This window comes from Uloborus diversus, chromosome 3 (genome assembly GCF_026930045.1).
Source record: "Uloborus diversus isolate 005 chromosome 3, Udiv.v.3.1, whole genome shotgun sequence".
Taxonomy (NCBI): Eukaryota; Metazoa; Arthropoda; class Arachnida; order Araneae; family Uloboridae; genus Uloborus; species Uloborus diversus.
In genome coordinates this window covers 119618960-119641517 of record NC_072733.1, presented here as the reverse complement: position 1 = coordinate 119641517, position 22558 = coordinate 119618960, and the positions used below count along the sequence as shown (strand labels likewise).

The window sequence follows — 22558 nt, the reverse complement described above, 5'->3', positions numbered from 1 at the left end:
ACTTAATTATTCTGTGTTTCCTTTATTCATGTTGCGTATAGAAATCAGTATAAGTACACATTAAACTAATTTTACGCTCGGCTATCACTGGAATGAAGTCTACGGAACCTAACCCCTATTTAAACACTTATTAAGTCTTATTTTACGCGATTTTGATTTACATGACATTTCCGAGGAAGGTAACCCCTGAGTAAAACGAGGGTCAACTGTATGTTAAAATAACTTCCAACCATCAAACATATAAAAATAATTATAAGATATAAAAGGATTGAAATGCCAAATACAAGAAGCGATTTTCTCTAAGGTGCATATTAAATGTAAGCATGTATGGGGGCAGGGGCGGGGATTTATTTAAATTTAAAAATAAAATTATCTAACTTAAGGTAGCAAATGCACATAACCCTTAAAATTTATAAAAATATTAAAATATTAACAAGATTAAAGGATTGAAATTTCTCACATGGAAAAAATTTTTTTGCAAACCACATGCTAAATGTTGACTAGTTCCCCAAAAATAAATTAATCTATTAACTATGAAAATTTAAAAAATTGCAATACGTTGATCTAAGGCAGCATTCTATTAAAATAACTACCTAACATCAAAAATACTAAAATACAGTAAAACCTGTTAAGTTGACCTTGTTAGACAGGAACAGAATTAATATTTTATTCTTTTATAATACATATGAATCTTTATAAGTTCACCACAAAAGCACTGCACCGCAATTGGTCACCTTACACAGATTTCACTATATTTACAAGATGTAGGATTTAAATATCAAGCACAAGAAGCAATTTTCCAGCGAAGCAGGTGTTAAACATATCTGCCTTTTGATAAGCTAAAATGAATCATTAATTTTTATAACAGAAAATAAAATATGCTAATGGGAGCTAACACATTCAAAAATAACTTTTAACTGTCGAAATTATCAAAATATTTGTTTGATGCAAAAGGATTGCAACCTCAAACACAAGAACCAGTATTTCATGAAGTATGTAGTCAAAGTTGCAATCTGCAAGATGAAATGCTTTTTAAAAACAATTTAGCACAATTGAGGTAGTGAGAAACAAAGGGATGCACAAGTTGCAAAATTAAAAATTTGGAGATAACCTGTACACAAATGGTAGGTGAACCCCTCCTCTGTCTTGGGGCAAGATATAGTACTAGTAGCCCTGGTAGGTGCTGCTGTGCAGCATGATTTAGAAAAAAATTCAATGAAAGCCTACCTAAGACGTCATCGTTATGCGCATTTTACTCAAAACTTAAAAGTCCACTTACATCCCTTTGCTTCTCACTTCCTCAATTCAATGAACTTCTAAAGAATTTAAGTACAGTAAAACCTTTTGCATTGACGACCTTTGTAAGTTGACTGCTTTTGTCAGGAACAGAATTAGTCTTATATCATACATATTATCCTTTATACAATTCTGTTTGTGAAAACTGCAAGACCATGAAAGACTTAAGTGAGTGAGCTGAAAATTACAGGAAATGTATAATAGGACATGATATGCAAATGATTCGAATTGCAGACAGGTAGCGCATGCGTAAGCTGAGTAGCACCCTCTGAACGGTGGATCGAACTGAATATAAATATATGGCTGTAGCGAGGCGTGTATGATTATCGGTGGTTATATGCTAGAGTAAACGTTAACTGAATCGTTACTATGCCTCTTCCTCGAAAGAAAGCGAAACTTGAGCAAATTTCGGAGTTTGAACGAGGCAGAATCTTCGGCCTTCGTGAAGCTGGATTGTCTTATCGTGCAGTAGCCGTTTATGTGCAGCGTAACAGCAGCACAATCATGCGTGTTTGGAAGCAGTGGACGGACGAGGGTCGGACAGCTCGGAAATCCGGGAGTGGACGCCGAAATGTGATGCCAGCTCGCGATGACAGACACCTGGTGCGTATGGCGCTGATAAACCGCACAGCTTCTTCTAGACAATTGGCAGCACAGTGGTCAACAGCTACAGGTGTTTCATTGTGTGCTTCATCAATTCGGAGACGTCTGCTGCAGCATGGACTGCTCGCACGGATTCCTTTATACAGAATTCCTCTCACGCAAAACCAATGCCGCCTGGGGCTACAATGGGCCAATGTGCATAGGAGCTGGCATGCTAATTGGCAGCAGGTCGTCTTTTATGACGAATTCTGATTCAATTTGTGGCACCATGATGCCAAATTCATTTCAGGCGCTATGCCAGTGAACGGCACATTCCGGAGTGCATTATCGAACGCCACAGTGAAGGAACACCCGGAGTTATGGTCTGGGGTGCCATAGCATATCATGGACGATCACAATTGCTATGAATTGTGGGCAATTTGCACAGTACCTGATACATAAACTAAGTTTTACAGCCCCAAGCTATTTCTTTCCTGCAAGGTTTGCCAGGGGCTGTATTTCAGCAGGATAATACCCGTCCACATATCACCAGGACTGTCAAATTTTATCTTGATTTGCAGTAGGTACAGCTTCCTCCTTGGCCTGCATATTCCCCGGATATGTCACCGATTGAACATGTGTGGAATTTCGTTGGGAGGCCTCTCACTCCTGATCCTCGTCCTGTTGCTTCGACAGATGAACTTTGGTTGCGCATACAAACAATATGGAATACTCTTCCACAGGCAGATATTCAAACTTTCTTTCACTCCATGCCGAGTCGTGTAACAGTTCTTATTGCGACGCGTGGTGGCCACACAAAATACTAATTTCCATCTCTTTTTATTATTTGTTTGGTTTGAAAATGCATTCATTTGTACCATTAGCACTTAACTGCGTATTAAATTTCATTCAACTATGATGCTTCCTTCATTGTGTTGCAATTTTTTTCAAACAGGAATGTAAGTTGACCACAAAGATGCTGCACTTCAAGTGATCAACTTACAAAGGTTTCATTGTACAAGAATTATAAGCTTTACAAACTTTTTCAACATTTTCGGACAGTTAAAACTTTTTTTCGAGCATTTTTCAAGACTTTTAAAAGAATATGTATCCGGAGTTTCCTGAACTAATTCAAAAAAGTATATTGTTTAGTGAACATTTCCAATCTCGAAACTTCCTTTGGTACAACTTAAAACCCTAGTTCACCAAACAAAGGCTGTGTGATAGTGGCTGGCATAACGTCACAAGATGTTTAAGATATAGCAGCCAAAGTTCACGGTCTCCTTTGTGTATTAACGCATGTAACAATGAATTTTAAAGAAAGCTAGCAGTTAAAGCATGTCTGAATTGATGAAAAATATGTAAACAACATTCAATTTTATACCTTTACCTTGCAACTGTAAAATAGGGCAAAAAAAAAAAAAAAAAAAAAAACTCTACCGCCAGAACTTGCCAGTTGGCAGGTATAAAAAACTGAGATTCTGTTACATTTACCTTGAAATAAACTTCCACACCATAAATTAAGAAAAAGACGACTACAACCAGCATCAAGACAGCATAACATCCATGAAAGATATTAATAAATAGGCTCTGCAAAAACAAAAAAAGTGAAAAAATAAATAAATGAGCAAAAACTAGAACATTATAATATTTACTTCCTGGATTCATATTATAACTATTGATGAAATGTAATGAAATAAAGCTTGAGTAATGACACATCTTTCGGTTGGATCTGCACAAGTAATGCTACAGTGATGTTTTAAGTAAAGGGCAGATGGATTGAGAACAATCATAAAATTGGTATACAATGAATATCTAGGACAGTGGTTTCCAACCTGGGGGTAATTGCCCCAAAAGAGAGGATTTGGTCCTTCAAGGGGATGACAACTTTTTAAGTGTTGATAGGGGGAGATGAGTACTTAAAAGATAAAATAATTTTCATAAAAAGCCTGCAAATATTGAAATTCAAAATGCATACAAAACAGATTGTTCAGATTTCACACAAGGAATATCAAGTTAAAAAAGAAAAAGTCTGGAGCTTCTTCCTCCTCAGTCCAACCACAAAGGAAGTATTGCAGCAATCATCACCAAGTTTTATGAATTTTCAAATTTCATTTTTTAAAAAATTTTAAGTGCCAATGCTTGTATAATCCCCCAAATTCTAATTTAAAAATGAAATTTTCATAAAAAATGTACTACTGTTTTAGAACATCATTGATTCTCTAAGTAAAGTATTTCCCTTCAGTTTGTTTTGTGAAAGGTGAATAACAAACATAAAAAAGGTATTTCTATTTATTCTAAATACAGTTTATTAGCCACATGGGTGCAAGTTTGATGACATGTTCAAGACGGAAAATATTTTGAGCCTCCCCCCCCCCCCATGCATGCTCAAAGAAAAATTTATGAGCATAAGTGTTGTAGATTTTGACTATAACCGTTTTGGAATCTGTGTTTAATTTGAATTTTTCGCTTTTGACTTTTCTAACAACATGGACCTAGTTTAAATTGTAATATTTAAGCGTTTTAATATTGTAGTTCCAAAAAATTAAGAAATAACCAATAACGTGGTGTCTGGGGGGGCTCTCCAGAAATTTTTTTAAATAGAAATCCAAAAGATGCAAGGCTAGGCCATTTTAGTAAAGTTCAGTGAAAGGAGGGGTTCAGGAACTCTTTTATATCAATTTTGTCAAACTCATAGTCCCAAAATCACAATATTGGGCAATCTTCAAAAATATTATAGAAAGAGGGGGGGGGGCACTGGCTCTCCCTGAAATTGAAGCTTTGAAGATTTTGAAATTGAATCTTTAAAAACGAAATTGTACTCCATCTTTCATAACATTTATACGCTTTTTGAATGCATTATTGAAGGGATGGAGTTTCAGAACTCTCCTTCGGCAATATTTCGAAATTGAAGTCCCAAAAAACGCAATGTTAGACGATGTTGGATGATGTTAGGGGTAAAAGCTTTCGGGACTCCAAACCATTAATTTTTTGCCAATCGTAAACCTTTTTATTGCAGCAATAAAGTCGCTCGAGACATAAGATTTTTACTTTCGCAACATAAATTAGCTCTGATCGGAAAGTCTACCCAAGATAGTGCGAACAAACTAGAAAAGAAGGAAAGGTAGTTGAAGGGTATGGGCGATAAATGAGCTGGCACCATCCCCCCCCCCCCAACACACAGTCTTCATTTGTAAAAGAATTCTTTTATATGATAGCAGGTGGTAAAATTAGCAATTAAAAAAAACAGCTTCAGTGAAGTAGATGCGCTTTTTAAACGAGGAACACTATCTAACATTCATTAATTTAAAAAGCAATAAGGGAACTGAATCCTCACCCAAGAAAGGGCCCCCAAATCATGTCCCCCAAAAGGCACTCACAGGGATCTGGCCAGAGGATATTTGGGTCCGTTAACGGACCCTTCACAAAAATCCGATCAACCAAAACGGACCTTTCACAAAATCCCGATCAAACAAAACGGACCCTTCACAAAATTCTGATAAACAAGATCGGATCTGTCACAAATTGTTTATTGAAAGAGCAAATCTGAAAGCAAAATAACGCATATTTCTGTGTATAAATCGATAATTTTTGGAACCTTTTTTTAAGTCAAATTAGAGGGATCAGCTTATACAAAATCGGCTAATTTTGAAAAAAAAAAAAAATCGGCACTCTTGCAATTCTCCTGCAAGCGATAAAATAATTGCTACTGCCAAATAAATATAATGGTTGTTTTGTAGTAAGTTACCGCCCTAAAGCTCCGGATGGAATAACTGAGCTGGCGGTGTAGTTTATAATGGTTGTTTGTTTTATCACAGCTAATTAGCAGCGGTGTTGTAAACTTTTCTGAAAAGGCATTGGTAAGCACTTTTCTCCGCTCATGATTTAACAAACAATAATAATATGTATCTGCGAAATGAACTTAGAACTGCAAAGGGATAGTAAGGGTGAGGAAAAAATATGATCGCTTCAGATAGGGTTACCAAATTCAAAATTATCACCACTTAGCGTCTGGCGTTGAACCTTTATAATGACTTGATTAGAAAATATTCTCATCATTTTGCCAGCTTGTCAATATTTGCGTTTTTACGGTGCAGTGCGATGTTTAATTGTTATTTTGGGAGAAAATTATATGGGTTTTGATTTTTCGATGCTAACAAGGATGATTAACTTTAAATAAACTCTTTTAATTACCGTTTTTTTTTTCTTTAGATGTCTACATTTTGAAATATGCAATCTTTTAACATCCAATATGAGAATCATATTTTGTTCTTTTTTCAAGCTAACTTCGCTTTATTAGGAGTCAAATAAATGAAAAGTCTCTTTATTTCTGCTAGAACTCTCATTTCAAGTTTTTAAAGCAAAATTCCATTTTCTGTTATGAGTCAAAAATGAAAATGCTGAGATGGTTTGTTTTATTTTATTTTTTGGGTCAACTGTGTCCACAGATATTAATGAAATGGTTATCATAGGACTCTAAAATGCAATTTTAAAATAATTTTATCAAAAATATTTCTTTTACAAGCCGTTTTTATACTTTTGATGCCTTCACTATGAGAATTGCGATCTCTTTGCATCCGATATGGGATTCCGATTTTTCGAATTTTTGATGATTATTACGCTTTTTAAGAGGTAAACAATTGAAATATCTTTTTATTTTTGTTAAAATCAGGGAATTTATAAGCTTTAAACGAAATTCTGTGCTTTTTAACAGTGTCTTGGGTCAAAAAGTTGAATGCAGAACCCTATTCTGAATTTTATTTATTTATATTTTTGTTACAATTATTTTAAATACTATACAGAAATATATCTAGTATAATTTAACATAATGTAGAATGTTAGATAAATATTGATACTTGAAAGAGCGATGACCCCCCCCCCCCCCCCCCCGCCGCCAAATGTCAGAAAAAAAATCCAGTATGATTTTCTCGACATAGAAGAGGAAAACACTCAACTTTAAGTTTAATTGATGCAGTTTTGTGCCATCTCTAAGTTCTAAAATTTCGTTTTAACAAAATTTTTTTTTTTTTTTTTTTTTTTGCGAAATTTTTTGATTTTTTCACAAAATTAATTCATTTTTCACAAAATTATTTGATTTTTCACAAAAAACGGACCCTGCGAAAAATCCTGGACAGACCCCTGTCAAATACAGCCTAAAGTAGCGTTTTAAATATTTCAACATCGAAAAATTGTCGGAAGAGAACTCCCGAACCACTTAAATTCACCACAAATGTCCTTAATTTGAAATTTTAAGGCTTCAGTTTCTAAATTTTTTTCAATCAACAGTACCCCCTTTACCTATATAAAGGGTGTCCCAAAATTAACGCAAGATTTGAATTTGCCACCATTTTTTCCATAAATTGTTGGCAGCCATGAAAAAAGAACAATTTGACAGTTGATAGTTTAGGGTTAGTAAAAATGGGGTGTTATTGTACCATACAGCTAGAGAGAGTGAAACATTTCAATTATTGCATCAGGCATTTCCTGGTCGCGTACTCTCTCATTTCGGTCATCAGAATTGGCACCCTAGATCATGTGATTTAACATTTTTAAATTTCTTCTTATGGGGTTATTTGAATTCAAAGGTCTTTGTCAACAAGCCCACAACCACCCGTGCATTACCGTGTTGCGATACCGAGCGCCAATAACAGTAACTGCTTGACCAGCCTCAACTTTCATTATTTTTGAAACAATTGTTCAATAATGAAAGCGCGTTATTGTATCATATAACGCTCCATTTTTGATTACCCTAAACTCTCAGCTGTCAAATTGTTCTTTTTTCAGGGTTGCCAACCATTTATTGCAAAAATGGCGGCAAATTCAAATCTTGCGTTAATTTTGGGACACCCTTTACATGACTTATAACTGCCTAAAAGTTTTAATACTTTAATTTTGGTTAAATTTTTGCCAGAAGCTTCCGACTCCCTTCCCACTTAAGTCATCCAAAGATAGGCCAAAATAGGAGTTCTTAAAACTTCAAAAACGAAAATTTTCGGGCTAGGCAGCGGAATACCCCCTTCTCCTTGTGTGAAGCAGGCACACTAAAGGCAGTGTAAGTTTGTGAATAAGATTTATTTTTCTATTCAAAGAGCAACTCCCCTCCCCACATCGCCAAAGACAACCCCAAGTCCCAAAAACTTCAATTTCGAAAATGTTTCGAGAAAGACCCCTGAATTGCCTAACTCTTAATTCACTCAAAAATAGCCAAAATAGCATTTCAATACTTCAGCATAGAGAAATTTTTGGGGAAGAGACCCCCACCCCCAAACTCTTTCCACTAAATCTAATAAATTTGACTTAAATTTGCGGTTCCGCTTTTCATTACCAAAGTTTTTGCAACTTAATTTCTAAAATTTATGGAGCCTTCGAATATTAGCCTTTGAATTCTCTCTTCTTAAGTCCCTCAAAGATTACCTAAAGCAGAGTTCTGAATACTTCAGCTTTGAAGGGGGAGGACCCCAAACCCCACCCTCAATGTTCATTAAAGATGGTATAAAGTTGCGCTTTTAAGACTCCAGTTTTGGAATTTCGCCTAAAGGGGGAAGGGGGACCCCCCCTCGACATTGCCAAAGACAGCCTAAAAGTTTTAAGACTTCAATTACAAACATTTTTCGGGAGTGGGGTCCCAAATACCCTTTCTTTTAAGTCATTTTAGTAGAGCCTTAAATAGTTATTAATGCATCAAGCTACAAAACATTTTGAGGTTAGAACACCGAAACCATCTCTCATAAATTCACCAAAGATTGCCTAGATTAGTGTTTTTAAGACTCCCGTTTCCGATTTTTTTTAAACCTCACCTTTCCCACTTTTACATCATTAAAGACAGATTAAACGTTTTTGACCTTTTTTTATAAGAGTTTGCAGAGGAAATATCCCAAACCACTCCTAGCTTCAAAAATGGCTTAAAATTAAGTTTTTCGATTTTTTATTCTGGCGCCCTTGAGTAGACCCCCCCCCCCCGGCCCCTCTTAGATTCTCCAAAATATAAATGTGTTAAGACTTCAGTATCGTGGGTTAGTTTGCGGACTTACCCTCTTTGCAAGAGCAGCGTTTTATTCGCAAACTCGTGCTGCCATTATTTTTCTCGTTTCCTTTCTCCCCCCCCCCTATTTACATGCTAGCGAGTGTTAGATTGAAAGTCATTGGAATTTAGTAATTCTTCAAGTCTTAGAATATTTTATCAGAAACATGTCGGTGTTTCAAACCAGCTTGAAATTTGCCTCCGATACTTTCCAAAATTCCAAATTCTTCTTAAAATCTTCAAAATTCCTGCTAGTTCGCGTTTTACCTGGTATGTGGATGCCCTTTGATGTGGCGTAAACATTTCATCCATGGGTGCAAGTTTGGTGATGTGTTCAAGACGGAAAATATTGTCAGCTCCCCCCCCCCCCTGCCTGCATGCAGGCTTACGGAAATATTTATGTGTGTTAATGTTGTAGATTTTAAGAATGCCAGTTTTGGAATCTGTGTTTGATTTAAATTTTGTAATATTTAAGCGTCCAAAAAATCTAAAATCCGGCAATAAGTGGAGGGAAGGGGGTCTGGGGGACTCTCCCCAGAAATTTTTTTAAATTGAAGTCCAAAAAACGCTACGGTAGGCCATTTTGGTAAAGTTCAGGGAAAGGAGGAGCTCAGGGACTCCTACATCAATTATTTCAAACTGATAGTCCCAAAATAACAATATTGGGCAGCCTTCAAAAATATTAGAGAAAAGGGGGGGGGGTGCTCTGGGCTCTCCCAGAAATCGAAGTTTTAAAAATGAAATTGTACTCCATCTTTCATAACGTTTATACGCTTTTTGAGTGCACTATGGAAGGGATGGAGTTCAGGAACCCTCCTTCGGCAATTGTTCGAAATTGAAATTTCAAAAACGCAATTTTGACGATGTTGGATGATGTTATGGGTAAAAGCTTTCGCAGCGCCGCACCATTAGTTTTTGCCGATCGTAAACATTTTTATTGTAGCAATGAAATCGCTTAGGACATTAGGTTTTCACTTTTGCAACAGAAATCAGTTCTGATCGGATCGGAATGTCTATATAAGATAGCGCCAACAAACCAGAAATGAAAGAAAGGTGGGGGAAGGGTATGGCCAACTAAAAATGATAATGAATTGGCACCATTCCCCCCCCCAGTCTTTATTTGAAAAGGAATTCTTTAATAAGATAGCAGGTCGTGAAATTAGCAATAAAAAATCGCTTCAGTGAAGTAGATATATTTTTTAAACAAGGTATCCTTTCCAATACTCATTAATTAAAAAAAGAAATAGGGGAACTGAATCCTAACCCCAGGCAGGGCTCCCGAATCACATCCCTCTTAAGGCACTCAAATAGCCTAAAGTAGCGCTTTAAATTTTCAGCATCAAAACATTTTCGAAAGAGAACTCCCGAAACCCCTTCTCTGAGTTCACCACAAATGTCCTAAATTTCAATTTTTAAGGCTTCAGTTTCTAAATTGTTTTGTAGGAATAATACCCCTCTTACCTAAACATGACTTATGACAGCCTAAAAGTTTTAATACTTTAATTTTGGAAACTTTTTGAAAGAACCTTCCTACACCCTTCCCCCTTAAGTCATCCATCAATTGGAGAGCCCAAAACAAAGCTCTTAAAATTTTAGAAACGAAAATATTTCGGGCTGGGGTGCGGAATACCCCCCCCCCCCTCATTGTGTTTACTAAACGCTGTGTAAGTTTTTGTTTAAGATTTATTTTTCGATTGAGAGAGCAACTCCCCTCCACACATCACCAGACAACCCAAAGTTTTAAGACTACAATTTCGAAAATGTTTCGAGAAAGACCCCTGAATTCCCTAACTCTTAACTCACTCAAAAATAGCCAAAATAGAATTTCAATACTTCAGCATGAAGAAATTTCCGGAGAGAGAGACCCTCCCCCCCCTTCCCAACTCCTTCCCCTAAGTTCACTAAATTTGCGGTTTCCCCTTTTCATCACTGAAGATTTAAGAATTTAAATTCTAAAACTTATTGAGAGAAAGCCTTCAAATTCCCTCTTCTTAAGTCTTTTAAAGATTACCTAAAACTGAGTTCTGAATACTTCAGCATTGAATATTTTTTGGGAAACGGGAACCCCGAACCCCAAGACGGTCTAAAGTTGCTCTTTTAAGACTCCACTGTCGGAATTTCGCCTAAAGAGAGCCCCTTCTCTCTCTCTTGACATTGCCAATGACACCTAAAAGTTTTAAGTCTTCAATTACAAACACTTTTCGGGAGAGGGTTCCAATGCCATTTCACTCAAGTCCATTTAATTATAGCCTCAAATAGTTTTTAATACATCAGCTACAAAACATTTTCATGTTAAAACACCAAAACCATCTCTCATAAATTCACCAAAGATTGCCTAAATTAGTGATTTTAAGACTCCAATTTTTGATTTTTTTTAAAACCTCGCCCTCCCCCCCTTTTACATCATTAAAGGCAGCCTAAAACTTTGACTTTTAAATTTTTAAGAGTTTGCAGAGGAGAAATATCAAACCACTCCTAGCTTCAAAAATGGCTTTCAATTCAGTTTTTCGATATTTTATACTGTAACCCTTGAGTAACACCTCCCCCCCCCCTCTTAAATTGTCCAAGATATCAACGTTTTAAGACCTCAGTATCGTGGGTTAATTTGCGAACTGATTACCCTCTTTGCAATAGCAGCTTTTTTTCGCAAATTCGTGCTGCCGTTATTTTTTTCCTTTCCTTTCGCTCCCCCCCCTCCCATATTTCCATTCTAGCGAGTGTTAGATTCAATGACATTGGAATTTAGTGACTCCTAAAGCTTTGTCAAAAATGCAGGAACAGTTGCCCATCAGTGTTTCCAACCAGCTTGAAATTTCCCCTCGATTATTTCCAATATTCCCAATTTTATTGAAATATTCAAAATCCCTGATAGTTTCCGTTTTACCTGGTATGTGGACGCCCTTTGCTGTGGCGAAAACATTTCATCCTGTCAGCAATCACTCTCAATTGGTGATTCAGATTCAACTCCAAGACATTTATAATTTTCATTTATGCGTGTAAAGTTTGCAAAAAAAAAACCGCAAATGAAAAAAAAAACGAAAGAATGATCGAAAATAGCATGAGATAAGGCTAAATTTTCAATTAGAGCCGATTGTTTCGAAAAATCAGGGAGAATAGCGAGCAACTCCTCGGTCGGCAATGCAGTGAGTTGGAAATAATAGAGCTATACCTAAAAAAAAAGTCAAACGGCGCGAGTAGAAAAGCCACTACTCCAAAAGCACGTTGCAAACAAAACAAGCCCATGGCGGAAAACCGAGAGAATGTCGATGTAAATTCGCGGTTATGGAACGGTCCAGTAATAAAAGCATACTTTTCAAACACTCAATTTTTCTTTTTTAAGTAAAAACTGAAAGAAAGTCATCGAATTTCTTTCCGTCCCGACCTCCGTCTCGGAAATTTGTCCAAGACGGAAATCCGTCCTGAGACGGAAGGTCTTGCACCCATGATTTCATCTCGTCAGCAATCACACTCAACCGGTGAATTAAAAACGCACATATTTTTCATTTACACATGTAAAGTTAGCAAAAAAAAAACGAAAGGATGATCGAAAAAATAGCAAGTGAAAAATAAATACGAAAGGCGATCATTTTGAAAAATTAGAATAGCGAGCAACTTCTCGGTCTGCAATGCAGTAAGTTGGAAATAACAGAGCTGCTTAAGAAAAAGTCAAAAGGCTTGAGTCTAAAAGCCACTCCTCCAAAAGCATGTTGCAAACAAAACAAGCCCATGGCGGAAAATAGAGAATGTCGATGTAAATATGTGCTTATGGAAAGGTCAAGTAATATTAAAGCATATTTTTCAAACACTCCATTTTCTTTTTTTTTAGTAAAAACTGAAGCAAAGTCATCGAATTTCTTTCCGTCTCGACCTCCGTCTCAAATTTTGTCCAAGACGGAAATCCGTCCTGAGACGGAAGGTCTTGCACCCATGATTAGCCAATTTCATTTTTTGTTACATACATTCTATCTCAAACTAAAATTAGTCATTTATATCTTCAACAGCATTAACGTTCACCAGTGCCAACTTATGGTTTCCCCTCCCCCAAGTAAAAGGAGGGGAGGGGTGGGGCGATAGGAGTCGGTTTACCTCTGAAGTGGGGCGATTGGCTCAAAAAGGCTGGGAACCACTGAGCTTGGAGGTTTGTACTAGTATTTAAAATTTATATACAGTGAAATCCTGTTACAACAAATTTCAAGGAACCAAATTTTGTTTGTCATAACGGGAGTTTTATAGTAATGGAATTCCAGTAATGTAATAGAAATTAAATCAGGGCTGAAATTGTGTTTCCTTGTAACAGGATTTCACTGCATATATATGTATACAATACATATATATGTATACAGTTGATTCTCTATTTAACAACTTTCAAGAGACCTCAAAAAATCCTTCTTTAGTAGAATGCGTCCTTACATAGAAGGCTTTTAAAACTACATGAAAAGTCATCTTTAAATAGAGAAAGTTGTTAAATAGAACGTCGTTAAACAGAGAACCAACTGTATATAAGGCCTATTCTTTACTTCAATATGTTTATCAAGCTCCAAAAAGTCTTAGCTTGAGACTAATTTGTATTTCCCCCCCCCCCCATTAGTAGCGTTGATTCTCATTGAAAGTCAGAATGATCTCAACTTTGTGTTATAAACAGTACCTCCACTTTAGTGCTGATAACAAGCGCATTGAACAATAAAAAGTAAGTTTCCAAATTTTCAAAATAATGCTTGTAGCAGTTTATACAAATCTTGAATGTTGTTCATAGTAGGTGAACATTTTCATAAAAAGTCTATGAGAGCATGACTTTCTTTTAACACACAATTTTTTTGTGCATTACCTGAAAATAATTGAATTCAGCTAGGATGACCATAACTAGTTTTTAGTATGATCATAACTAAGCGAGTGGGACCATAACTGGCCAAATCAGTGTATTCTAATCGATTTCAAAAAACACACATATATATCCTTATTGAAAATATCACAGCTAAAAAAAGTGAAATTTTTATGTTCTAATAATTTAGAATTAAGAATTGAATGAATACCTTTGTGCTTAAAATTAAAATAAGATATGACAAGGTTTTATCGCACAAAGTTGGAGATTACAACATATGTGTCTCGTCATTACAAGGAATGGCTTTTTCAATTAAAGGAAGGCTTTTGTCAGATGTCATTTCATTCATAAGCTCACTGCTTTTGAAACCTCAAAACATGTGCATATAATAATCTGCAATTCTGTGGGACAAAACATTGTTATATTTTATTTTAATGTTATAATTAGTTTTCCCATGAACAAGAACTGCAACATTTGTATCCAAATTGAAAAAAAAAATATATCTTTTGTGAAATATTTTGAATTCTTTGTTCTTGTGATTAGCTGGCAGTACTTTTTTAGGATTAATTATAATGATTTTCAAACATGAGTTATAAATATAAAACATTCAAAAATATTGTCGTCACAGAGGAACAGTAAGATGTCTAAAAAAAGAGAGAGAGAGAGAGAATGAGTTTGGGTCATGCTCTTTTTCTAAATGTGCCTTTATTTAATGGACCACTTAGCTATTCATATCTTTTGAACATAAAACATGACTTTGTGTTGCAGAAGTTTTAACATTCATCTTAGTTTAAGGCAACACTAGATTAACCCAAGTCTCTCTTTTTCCTCATATCCTACTGTTGCTCTAAAGCAAAGATATATGAAATGAGTTCATAACATACTGGTTCTATATTTGAAAACTGTAGGAGTAACAATTCGGCCAATAATAGAGAGTATGTAATAATATTGAAAAGGACAAAGCCTAGCAGAGATTTACTCAGAAATCCAGGTTTCTCAAATGTCAGATCCCGAAGGTGGAAAACCTAAATAAGGAATGAAACATATTACACAATTAACTCTTTTTTTTTCATAGTTAACTCCACATCTTAATAGACATTAAAAGTACAAACATAATAATAAAACTTATGTAAGAAGCAGGAAGACTTTTTTTTAAACAAATCTTTACAAATTGAAAAAAAAAAAAAAAAAAACAAATAACCATCTGATTAAGTATGCCTTATTATAGCAACATCTGATTAAGTATGCCTTGTTATAGTAATCTTTTCAAAGGGCTTCTTTTCTTTCTTAAGTCAGGAATACAGTGAAACTTCTATGAATGGTAACCTCCATTAATGACTAGTTTTTCAAATTACAGATTTTTGTTTTTCAAACCACAGATTTTTGCCTCCTAGCGACTCACGTGTTTGTTAACGTTCTCTCCTACCTATTGAAAAAATTATTTTACTTTCCTTTTTACATACTATTTTTTTCTCTCCAAATAAGGGTTTTAAAATATTGTACGAAATTCAGGCACTGATCAGTCAAGAAGAAAGTGTGTCTGAAGAATTGGTTCAACAGAAAGATACTTGGATTACAGTTTCTCCCCCCTCCCCATAGAAATCATTTAAATAAATAAGCTCCATTTTGTCAACTTCTGACAGCATATATGATGTTTTTTCTAAATTGAAGAATAAGGAATAAAAAGAGGTACTGAAAAAAAAACTCATTTTTTCATTCTTTAAGAGTTACAGTATGTTTCTTTATAATTTGTGCCATAGTTCTTATAAGCAAAATTCAGGAAATAAAATATACAACAGTTTTATTTCTTTCTTTTTTTCCACTTACTGAAATTAAGATTTTGGTCCAAGCAATCTGATGCTGACTCTTCTCTGAGCAACCACCTTTCTCAATTACCAGTTTTTCTCAGAGAACGAGAAATCACTGTACTGTAATATTTTTTTGATTGATGCAGGTTAAAAAAATATCGAATTTAATAAGTAAAAATTGATTATTAATTTTTACTTTCTTCTATATTTCTTCTAGAAGAATGTTCTTGAAAATTTTTGAATTTCAAATTTTGTCTGATTTTCATGTTTTGAGGTGTGCTGAACTCATTTTGAAGATTTTTGGAAAATGTATGAGTGCAACTAGTTTTTTGTTGCCACTCTAGTGCAAAAACTACTGCACGAAATCAAATGAAATCATTGCGCATCTGAGAAAGTGAGAAACAAAGAGATGTAAGTGGAAATTTTCAAGTTTTGAGTAAAATGTGTTTAACCCCTTAGTGACACAATAATTTTCAAGAAAACAATCATAAAAGTGTTTTTTTTTTTTAATTTAATAAAATTAAATAAAAATAGGTATGAATAACGTAAGCATTCAATTTAATTTTCAATATTTTTTAGATTAAAATTTTAATTTTTTTTTAAAATTTTAAAATTTAATGAAAAGTTAACAAGCAAGCCCAAGCAAGGGTAAGCAGCAAAAATTTTAAGAAATACGTCTTTTAATCATTAAAAGAGAATTTCATTAATTTTTTGTGTAATATAAGTAAAGATTAGTAAATTTTTCTTGAGTGGTAAATTTCAAAGCATGAGGTAGAGGTCAATGTCACAATCAGGTCCGTAATAAGGAATTTACTTCCTGCATCTCTGCAATTACATTTAAAATGGACTGGTGCTGCTATCTGGTGTGTAAAAAGAGAAATAAAATGCATTCCGAGCAAAACAAATAAATTGGTTTTAATCGTTTTGTTGAGTTAATATTGCACACCCCAGCACGGCAATATTGCGGGCGAGATAAATGGAGGTCGAAACCGCAGCCCCCCCCCCTCATTTTCACGGGAGCAAGAGGGAAGAGGTTAAAGATAAGATCCTAAGTAAGCTTTCTTTGAATTTTTTCTATAAATCATGCTATACAGTGCGAATTTTCTCCATTTCCTCAAATTCTTCCAAGACAGCCTAAAATTGTGTTTTTTATACTTTATGTAAAAATTTTCCAGGAAAAATCCACAAACTTCCGTATTTCCTCAAAGTCACCAAAATTGTCAAAAACTGAATGTTTTAACTTCAACAAAGAAACATTTCGAGGACATGCTCAAACCCCCAATATCCCTTCAGATAGTCAGGGGTGAAAGGAGAAAAACTACTCGCCACTGAAATTTAACGGAAATTATCCTAATGTTAGAAAAAGTATCCTAAAACATTAGACAACAAAACATTGAAGAATGATTTTTTATCAAATAAAAAAAAATGTTTTACCTTTATTTAAGGTTTTTTTTTTTTAATCATTAAGCAACTATTAGCAGCTTTCTCTTAAATATGGTCACAAAATACAAATTAACAGTTATCTCCACTTTTCAGATTCAACTCATATTCATAGATTATTCATTACCTTTTCACTTTTTTTCCATCACTCTGTTTCCTGTTTTTATAGACAAAAATCAGTTAAAAGACTGAAAATTTTCACTCCTGGAGATGGCCTAAATGTGACTTCAATTTTGGAAAAAATTCAAGACGGTACATTTTCTAAAATTACCAAAAATTGATTTTTGATGCAAACATGGAAAATATCTTATCTCGTACACGTTCCCTCTGTTTTAATTCTTAACACCACTATAGAGTTAAGAAAGCTATGTTTTAAGACTTGAATTTGGAAAAATGTTTGCAGGAGATTCCTTGATCCTTTTTCTGACATTACCAAAGAGTCTGAAATTGCATTTTTAGAACTCATAACTTTTGATATCTACATGCTGTTAACAAAATCCCAGGAAAAAAGTTCTCTGCTGATTTCCCTGATTTAGCTTCAAAAGTTTCCCTGATATTATAATCGTGATTATCACTAAGATATAAAAGATAGAACTATAGGTAATAATATAGCATACCTGCTGCTTTTGCAAGAAAAACTAGTAGATTTTAGTTCAAAAAACAGGAGAAAAAGAGTAAATTTTATAGTAAAAAAACAGGAGAAAAAACAGTAAGATTACATTCAAAATACACCGACTATGCTACTTTTTAAATTAACTTTCATTCGAATCAACATTTACCTTCAATCATGACATTTGCAAACTCACACTAAAAATGATCACAGAACTTCAATGAAACATTTGCGAATTAAGTTTTTAAGGAAAATAAACAAATTTTATTTTCAAGCCTTTTAACAAAGCTTAATTTGAAAATGAAAAAAAAAAAAATTCCAAACACAAGTGCAAAAATATTTTTATCAGCTGTAAGAAACAAAAAAAAAATTAAACAGTATTAATAATTACTGACATGATCGTCAGTCTTTTGAGTAAATTTTAAAAAACAATGAAAAGAGAATAATCTGATTTGGGGTAATTTTTGCAAATTTGTATAATTTTTGGCAGGCTCAATCTCAAGGATTTGTTGCAGTTTTTAAAAATAATTTTAGAATATTAAGCAAATTTTAATTTAAAATAAAAAATTATCAAATAAAAAACAAAAAAACCCAACTGCGTTAAAACCAAAAAACTAAAAAGAAAAATGTATAAGCCCAGTAGTTTAGAATGTTATCAAGTACTACTGAATAACTACACCGTTGAAATAGTTTTATAACCGTACACAGATAAGACAAATCATGAATTCAAAAGCAGAATAGAAGGATCAACAGTCGAGGCTCAAAATTTGAATATATAAAGAGTCTGTATAACTCATGACGATGCGAAATCAAAAACATCAGTCAAATCTTTCTCGCAAAACTAAAAAAGCCTCTCAAGAAAGTACGCGTCAGGAAACTCAGCCCCTTGAATCAAGGCAAAAACAAATGCAACACGTTAGAGTTGCAAGTCGAATTAGTAGACTCTCTTTTGGTGCTTATTGCATAGGTTTATTTTGATGAAGACTACAATCTGAGTTTCTTGCCTTCGTTATGCATAATATATTTTTTAGTACAGTACAGAATACATATAAAGAACACATGAAAGAATTTACATCAGAAAGAGGGGAAAGTACATTCGGAGCGAGGGTGTCTTGACCCACCGCCTCAAGTAGGAGAAGCAATCGCTTAGACCACTCTGTCAATGAGACCCCAATTAGTAGACTTAGTAAACAAAAAATTTCAGGCAGCGAAAACTACCGGCATTTGTAGCACGCAGGTAGCGTGAGACACAGTGTGCAACACTCGACCCCAAACTGACAAAATATAGCAACTGGTTGTTGATATGGTGAATTTTGATTACTGTCATGTGTTTAGTGACACTCCCAAGGTTAAGAGAAATCGATTGACGTAAGAATTACCAAAATTGGCCAAGGCCTTCAGCCTACAGAATGCCACATAGGGACAGACATACATAGAATTATAAACACATTACCCTCCTTTGCGTCGGGCACGTGCAGTCGGGTAAAAAAAGCTTTGTTTTGTGCTCAATAAGAAAAATTTTATTAAGGAAAACTACAGAGGTGTGGCAATGTAAAATTATAATTTTCTCGAGTATTTTGAAATTTTTTTTAAAACACCCTGATTTTTTTTTCAGAAATTAAACTTTCCCTGAGAGTTACCCAATTTTCAATTTGTGTTAACACCGTGATCTATTTTGCCTTCAAAGCAGTATTAAACTTAAATAAATTCTCCCCACCCCCTTTTTCTTCCATTTAAAACTTGAAATAGAGGAAGGGTAGTATGAAGCTTTCAATGAAGACTTGGCAGCGATTTAAAGTACTGTTTTGTATCAACATTAAGAAATATATAGCTCCAACTTCAGTGGTATTTTTTCTACTCTTTCATTAAGCAATTTGGTTCAATCAATATTTTTTTTAGAATTGTTTAGCAATAAAATCGCATTATTTGGAGTTAAATTTTACTAATTTTTAACAGTATGTAATAGTGTAAATACTTTTTTTTTTCATTTTATGTAATGATTTGTATGTAAACACCTTGGCACATGTGTAAGCATTTCTTAACTTGATATATTTCTTAATAATGAAGCATAAGAAGGCCTTCCATTAATCATGTGATGTTTTTTTTTGGCATTTTGTAACACCCCCCCCCTTCCCCTTGGTGATACATGGGGAGGTTGAAGACTAACTCCCCCCTACTATATGACATGTATTTTTTGTACCTACGAACAATCTTATAATTCTTTTTAAACATTTATAAAATACAGGTAGAAGTATCATCTAATAATGAAAGACGGCGAATCAAAGTCGTACACTACAAGCCGCTTTTTGGTTGAGTGTTGCGCGTTTGTCGAAAAAATAAATACACATGATATATTACTATAACCCTTCCTCCCCCTATGTGATGTTTCGTGATTTTTTTCTGGACCTTTCTCCCCTCCCTCTTTTGAGCCTCACGTGACTAATCTACAGCCCCAAAGGAGTAGATATTAAAAAATTTGAAACTATTTGTAGGGTAGTATTCTATAACATGTTTTCTGAAAAGAAACACATTTGTAAAAACTTGCTGGTTTGTTGGTTTTTAAAAGTTTACTAACTTTTCTTGTGCAGCTCTTTGCTTTGCTTGCGTAGCACTTGGCTTTCTTGGTTAGCCCCAAAAAAGTCATTTGTGGTGGGCCCAAAATTTGTGTTGCCCTTGCTAACATATTGCAAACATCTTGGTTGGATTACTTAAAGGAGCATTGGCTTTGAATGCCTGGGCTATCTATTAACAATTTTTGCTCTTACGATTTCAGTCAAGAACAGCAACTATTGTTCTTTTAATTAGTGTTTTTACATGTCGAATAGTTACTACCTCATTCCTTTTTAGCCTTATCTAGTACTTAGAGCAGGGGAGCTGCTAGTATTTTCTTTCTTCCAGACTGCTTTTCACTCCCGCAACTAACTTTTCATATTTTTGGAACATGAAAACAACTGTTGTCTCCTGAATTTACTAAAAAAACTAAGTTAATATCAGAAAAATTTATACCTTATTCCCATATTATACCCATGCAGTAGTGTCCATTTTTTTTTTTTTAACACTTACAAAAGACAGCATGAACAATAGCGATTAGAAATGTTATAACGAAACTTAAGAATTTCCTCCAGGTGAGAAATCAGACTTGAATCACTACCAATTTGACGGATTGCCAATCGATCAAACTCAAATGCATTTACTCCAAAATAATGCAAAATTTTTAACTTAGCACATTTGCCAGTGATCCATTCACATAGTGAGATTTTTTTCCGAACATTGTCTGATTTTGGAGTTGGGTTCCAACACATGTGTGTTTTTACCATCAAACTAAATACATAATTTTTCCTGTAGACACACAACATAGATTTTTAAATACATTTTATTGAAATGAAAGACTAACTCAAAATCTGTGAGTTTTGGGATCAAGTTTTTAAAGATAAAGCACTTACCTCTGCCCAAAAGCACACAATAAGTGAAAAACCAGAAAGTAACACAGGATAGTATGCACTCATTAAGCTTGAAGCCCATAACATTGCTTCATGATCCTGTTGAAGTAAAATTAATATTTAATAATACAAAAATAGATTTCAGATGCTTAAGGGATTACATTTTTTCCCTTTCATAGAAATGAGTACAGAAAGTTCAATTATTATCTATTTGTTTAACACTGATGAACACTAGTAGAAATATGAATGAAGAAAAGCAATCCCATTTGTATATTCAATCTAAAAGATACAAATTCGTCTGTTTAACAACTAACAATTATTTTGCAATCCAATAATACAATTAGAACTATTACTTTGTTACAACAATTTTTTAGTACAATAGACCTCTGGTCGCATGGCTTGGCTCTGTTGAGAAACCCCCTCCATCATTTCATTCATCAATATTATCAACCAGAAACATTTTTATTGGTATACTGTTAATTTAAATTTATTATCAGAATAACTGGAATCAAAATATTTTTATTCACAGGGTTCATACTCCTTTTGGATGAAAAAATTCCATGACTTTTCCAAGACTTTTTCATGACTTCAATGAAAATTTTCATGACCTCATGACACGAAGAGAATAGCACTATTTAATCTCAAACTTGGTAATATTTGGAAATGAGCATTAGCAAAACGTCTATATGAATGCCACAGCCTCATTGAAACAATTAGTTGTAATGGAAAAAATATAAGTGCACACTTAAAAAAAACTATTCAAATATGATGATGCTTAAATGTCTGATATTTCTTTAAAAACAGGCAGAATAATATTGAATGGGACAAAGGTTGAATGAGTCATCACTAAGTTTCAATAGATTTGCTTCAAAAGTTACCTTTTAGAGTAAACAGTGCCTTTAATCATCCACATAACTTGACAGAATTTTGGTTCTTTGAAGTAAAGCCACATAGTTTAGTTCTTTATGTTTCGAAACCAGATCTTTTTTGAAAAAACCATTCAGTAATGAATCAATCTTCTGATTCAAAAGTATATTTGTTTTGTTTACAAATTGGCATATTTTCAAATGCATATAAATTAATAGGTTCAGAAATTCCAGAACGAACCAGTTTAATTCCAGACATCGAACGTAGCAGTGGGTCGCCATGAATTAGTTTTGCATGCCGTATGCTGGGCACTACTGTTTTAGAGCATTACAATTCCTCTTTTTCTGTATTCTATCGCCTGACTTAAAGATCTTTATTTTCTAAAACCTTCAACAAATTAAGATAAACTCTGATAAATTTAATAATAAAGTCCTTACGAGTGATGGAATCGAACTCGCATGCAATTAAATTGCTTTTTTTTTTTGAGTGTACAGGGTAAAACTAAGAACGTGAAATTTTGCTACTACAGAATATGAAACATAAGAAGTGTTGAAAATAACAGAAAATTCAAAATAAGTGATGTCCAGGCAGTAAAATCACATCCCAAAAAATGGCAAGCGGCTGCGACAGAAGTGGATGGAATGAGATTTCAAAATTCAGAATTGATTTCTGGAT

At 34.2% G+C, this 22558-nt stretch overlaps 1 protein-coding gene across 1 annotated transcript in view; it reads right to left on the bottom strand.

Annotated features, from left to right (window-relative positions):
- The window catches only part of LOC129218195 (uncharacterized), a 92948-nt gene that overhangs the window by 45489 nt on the left and 24901 nt on the right, over positions 1-22558 (bottom strand). Inside the window, exons 4-6 of the mRNA XM_054852412.1 lie at positions 21020-21115; positions 14603-14743; positions 3373-3468 (exon numbers count right to left, since the gene is read on the bottom strand). Coding sequence (XP_054708387.1) covers positions 3373-3468; positions 14603-14743; positions 21020-21115 — 333 coding nt within the window. The remainder of the gene's footprint in view (positions 1-3372; positions 3469-14602; positions 14744-21019; positions 21116-22558) is intronic.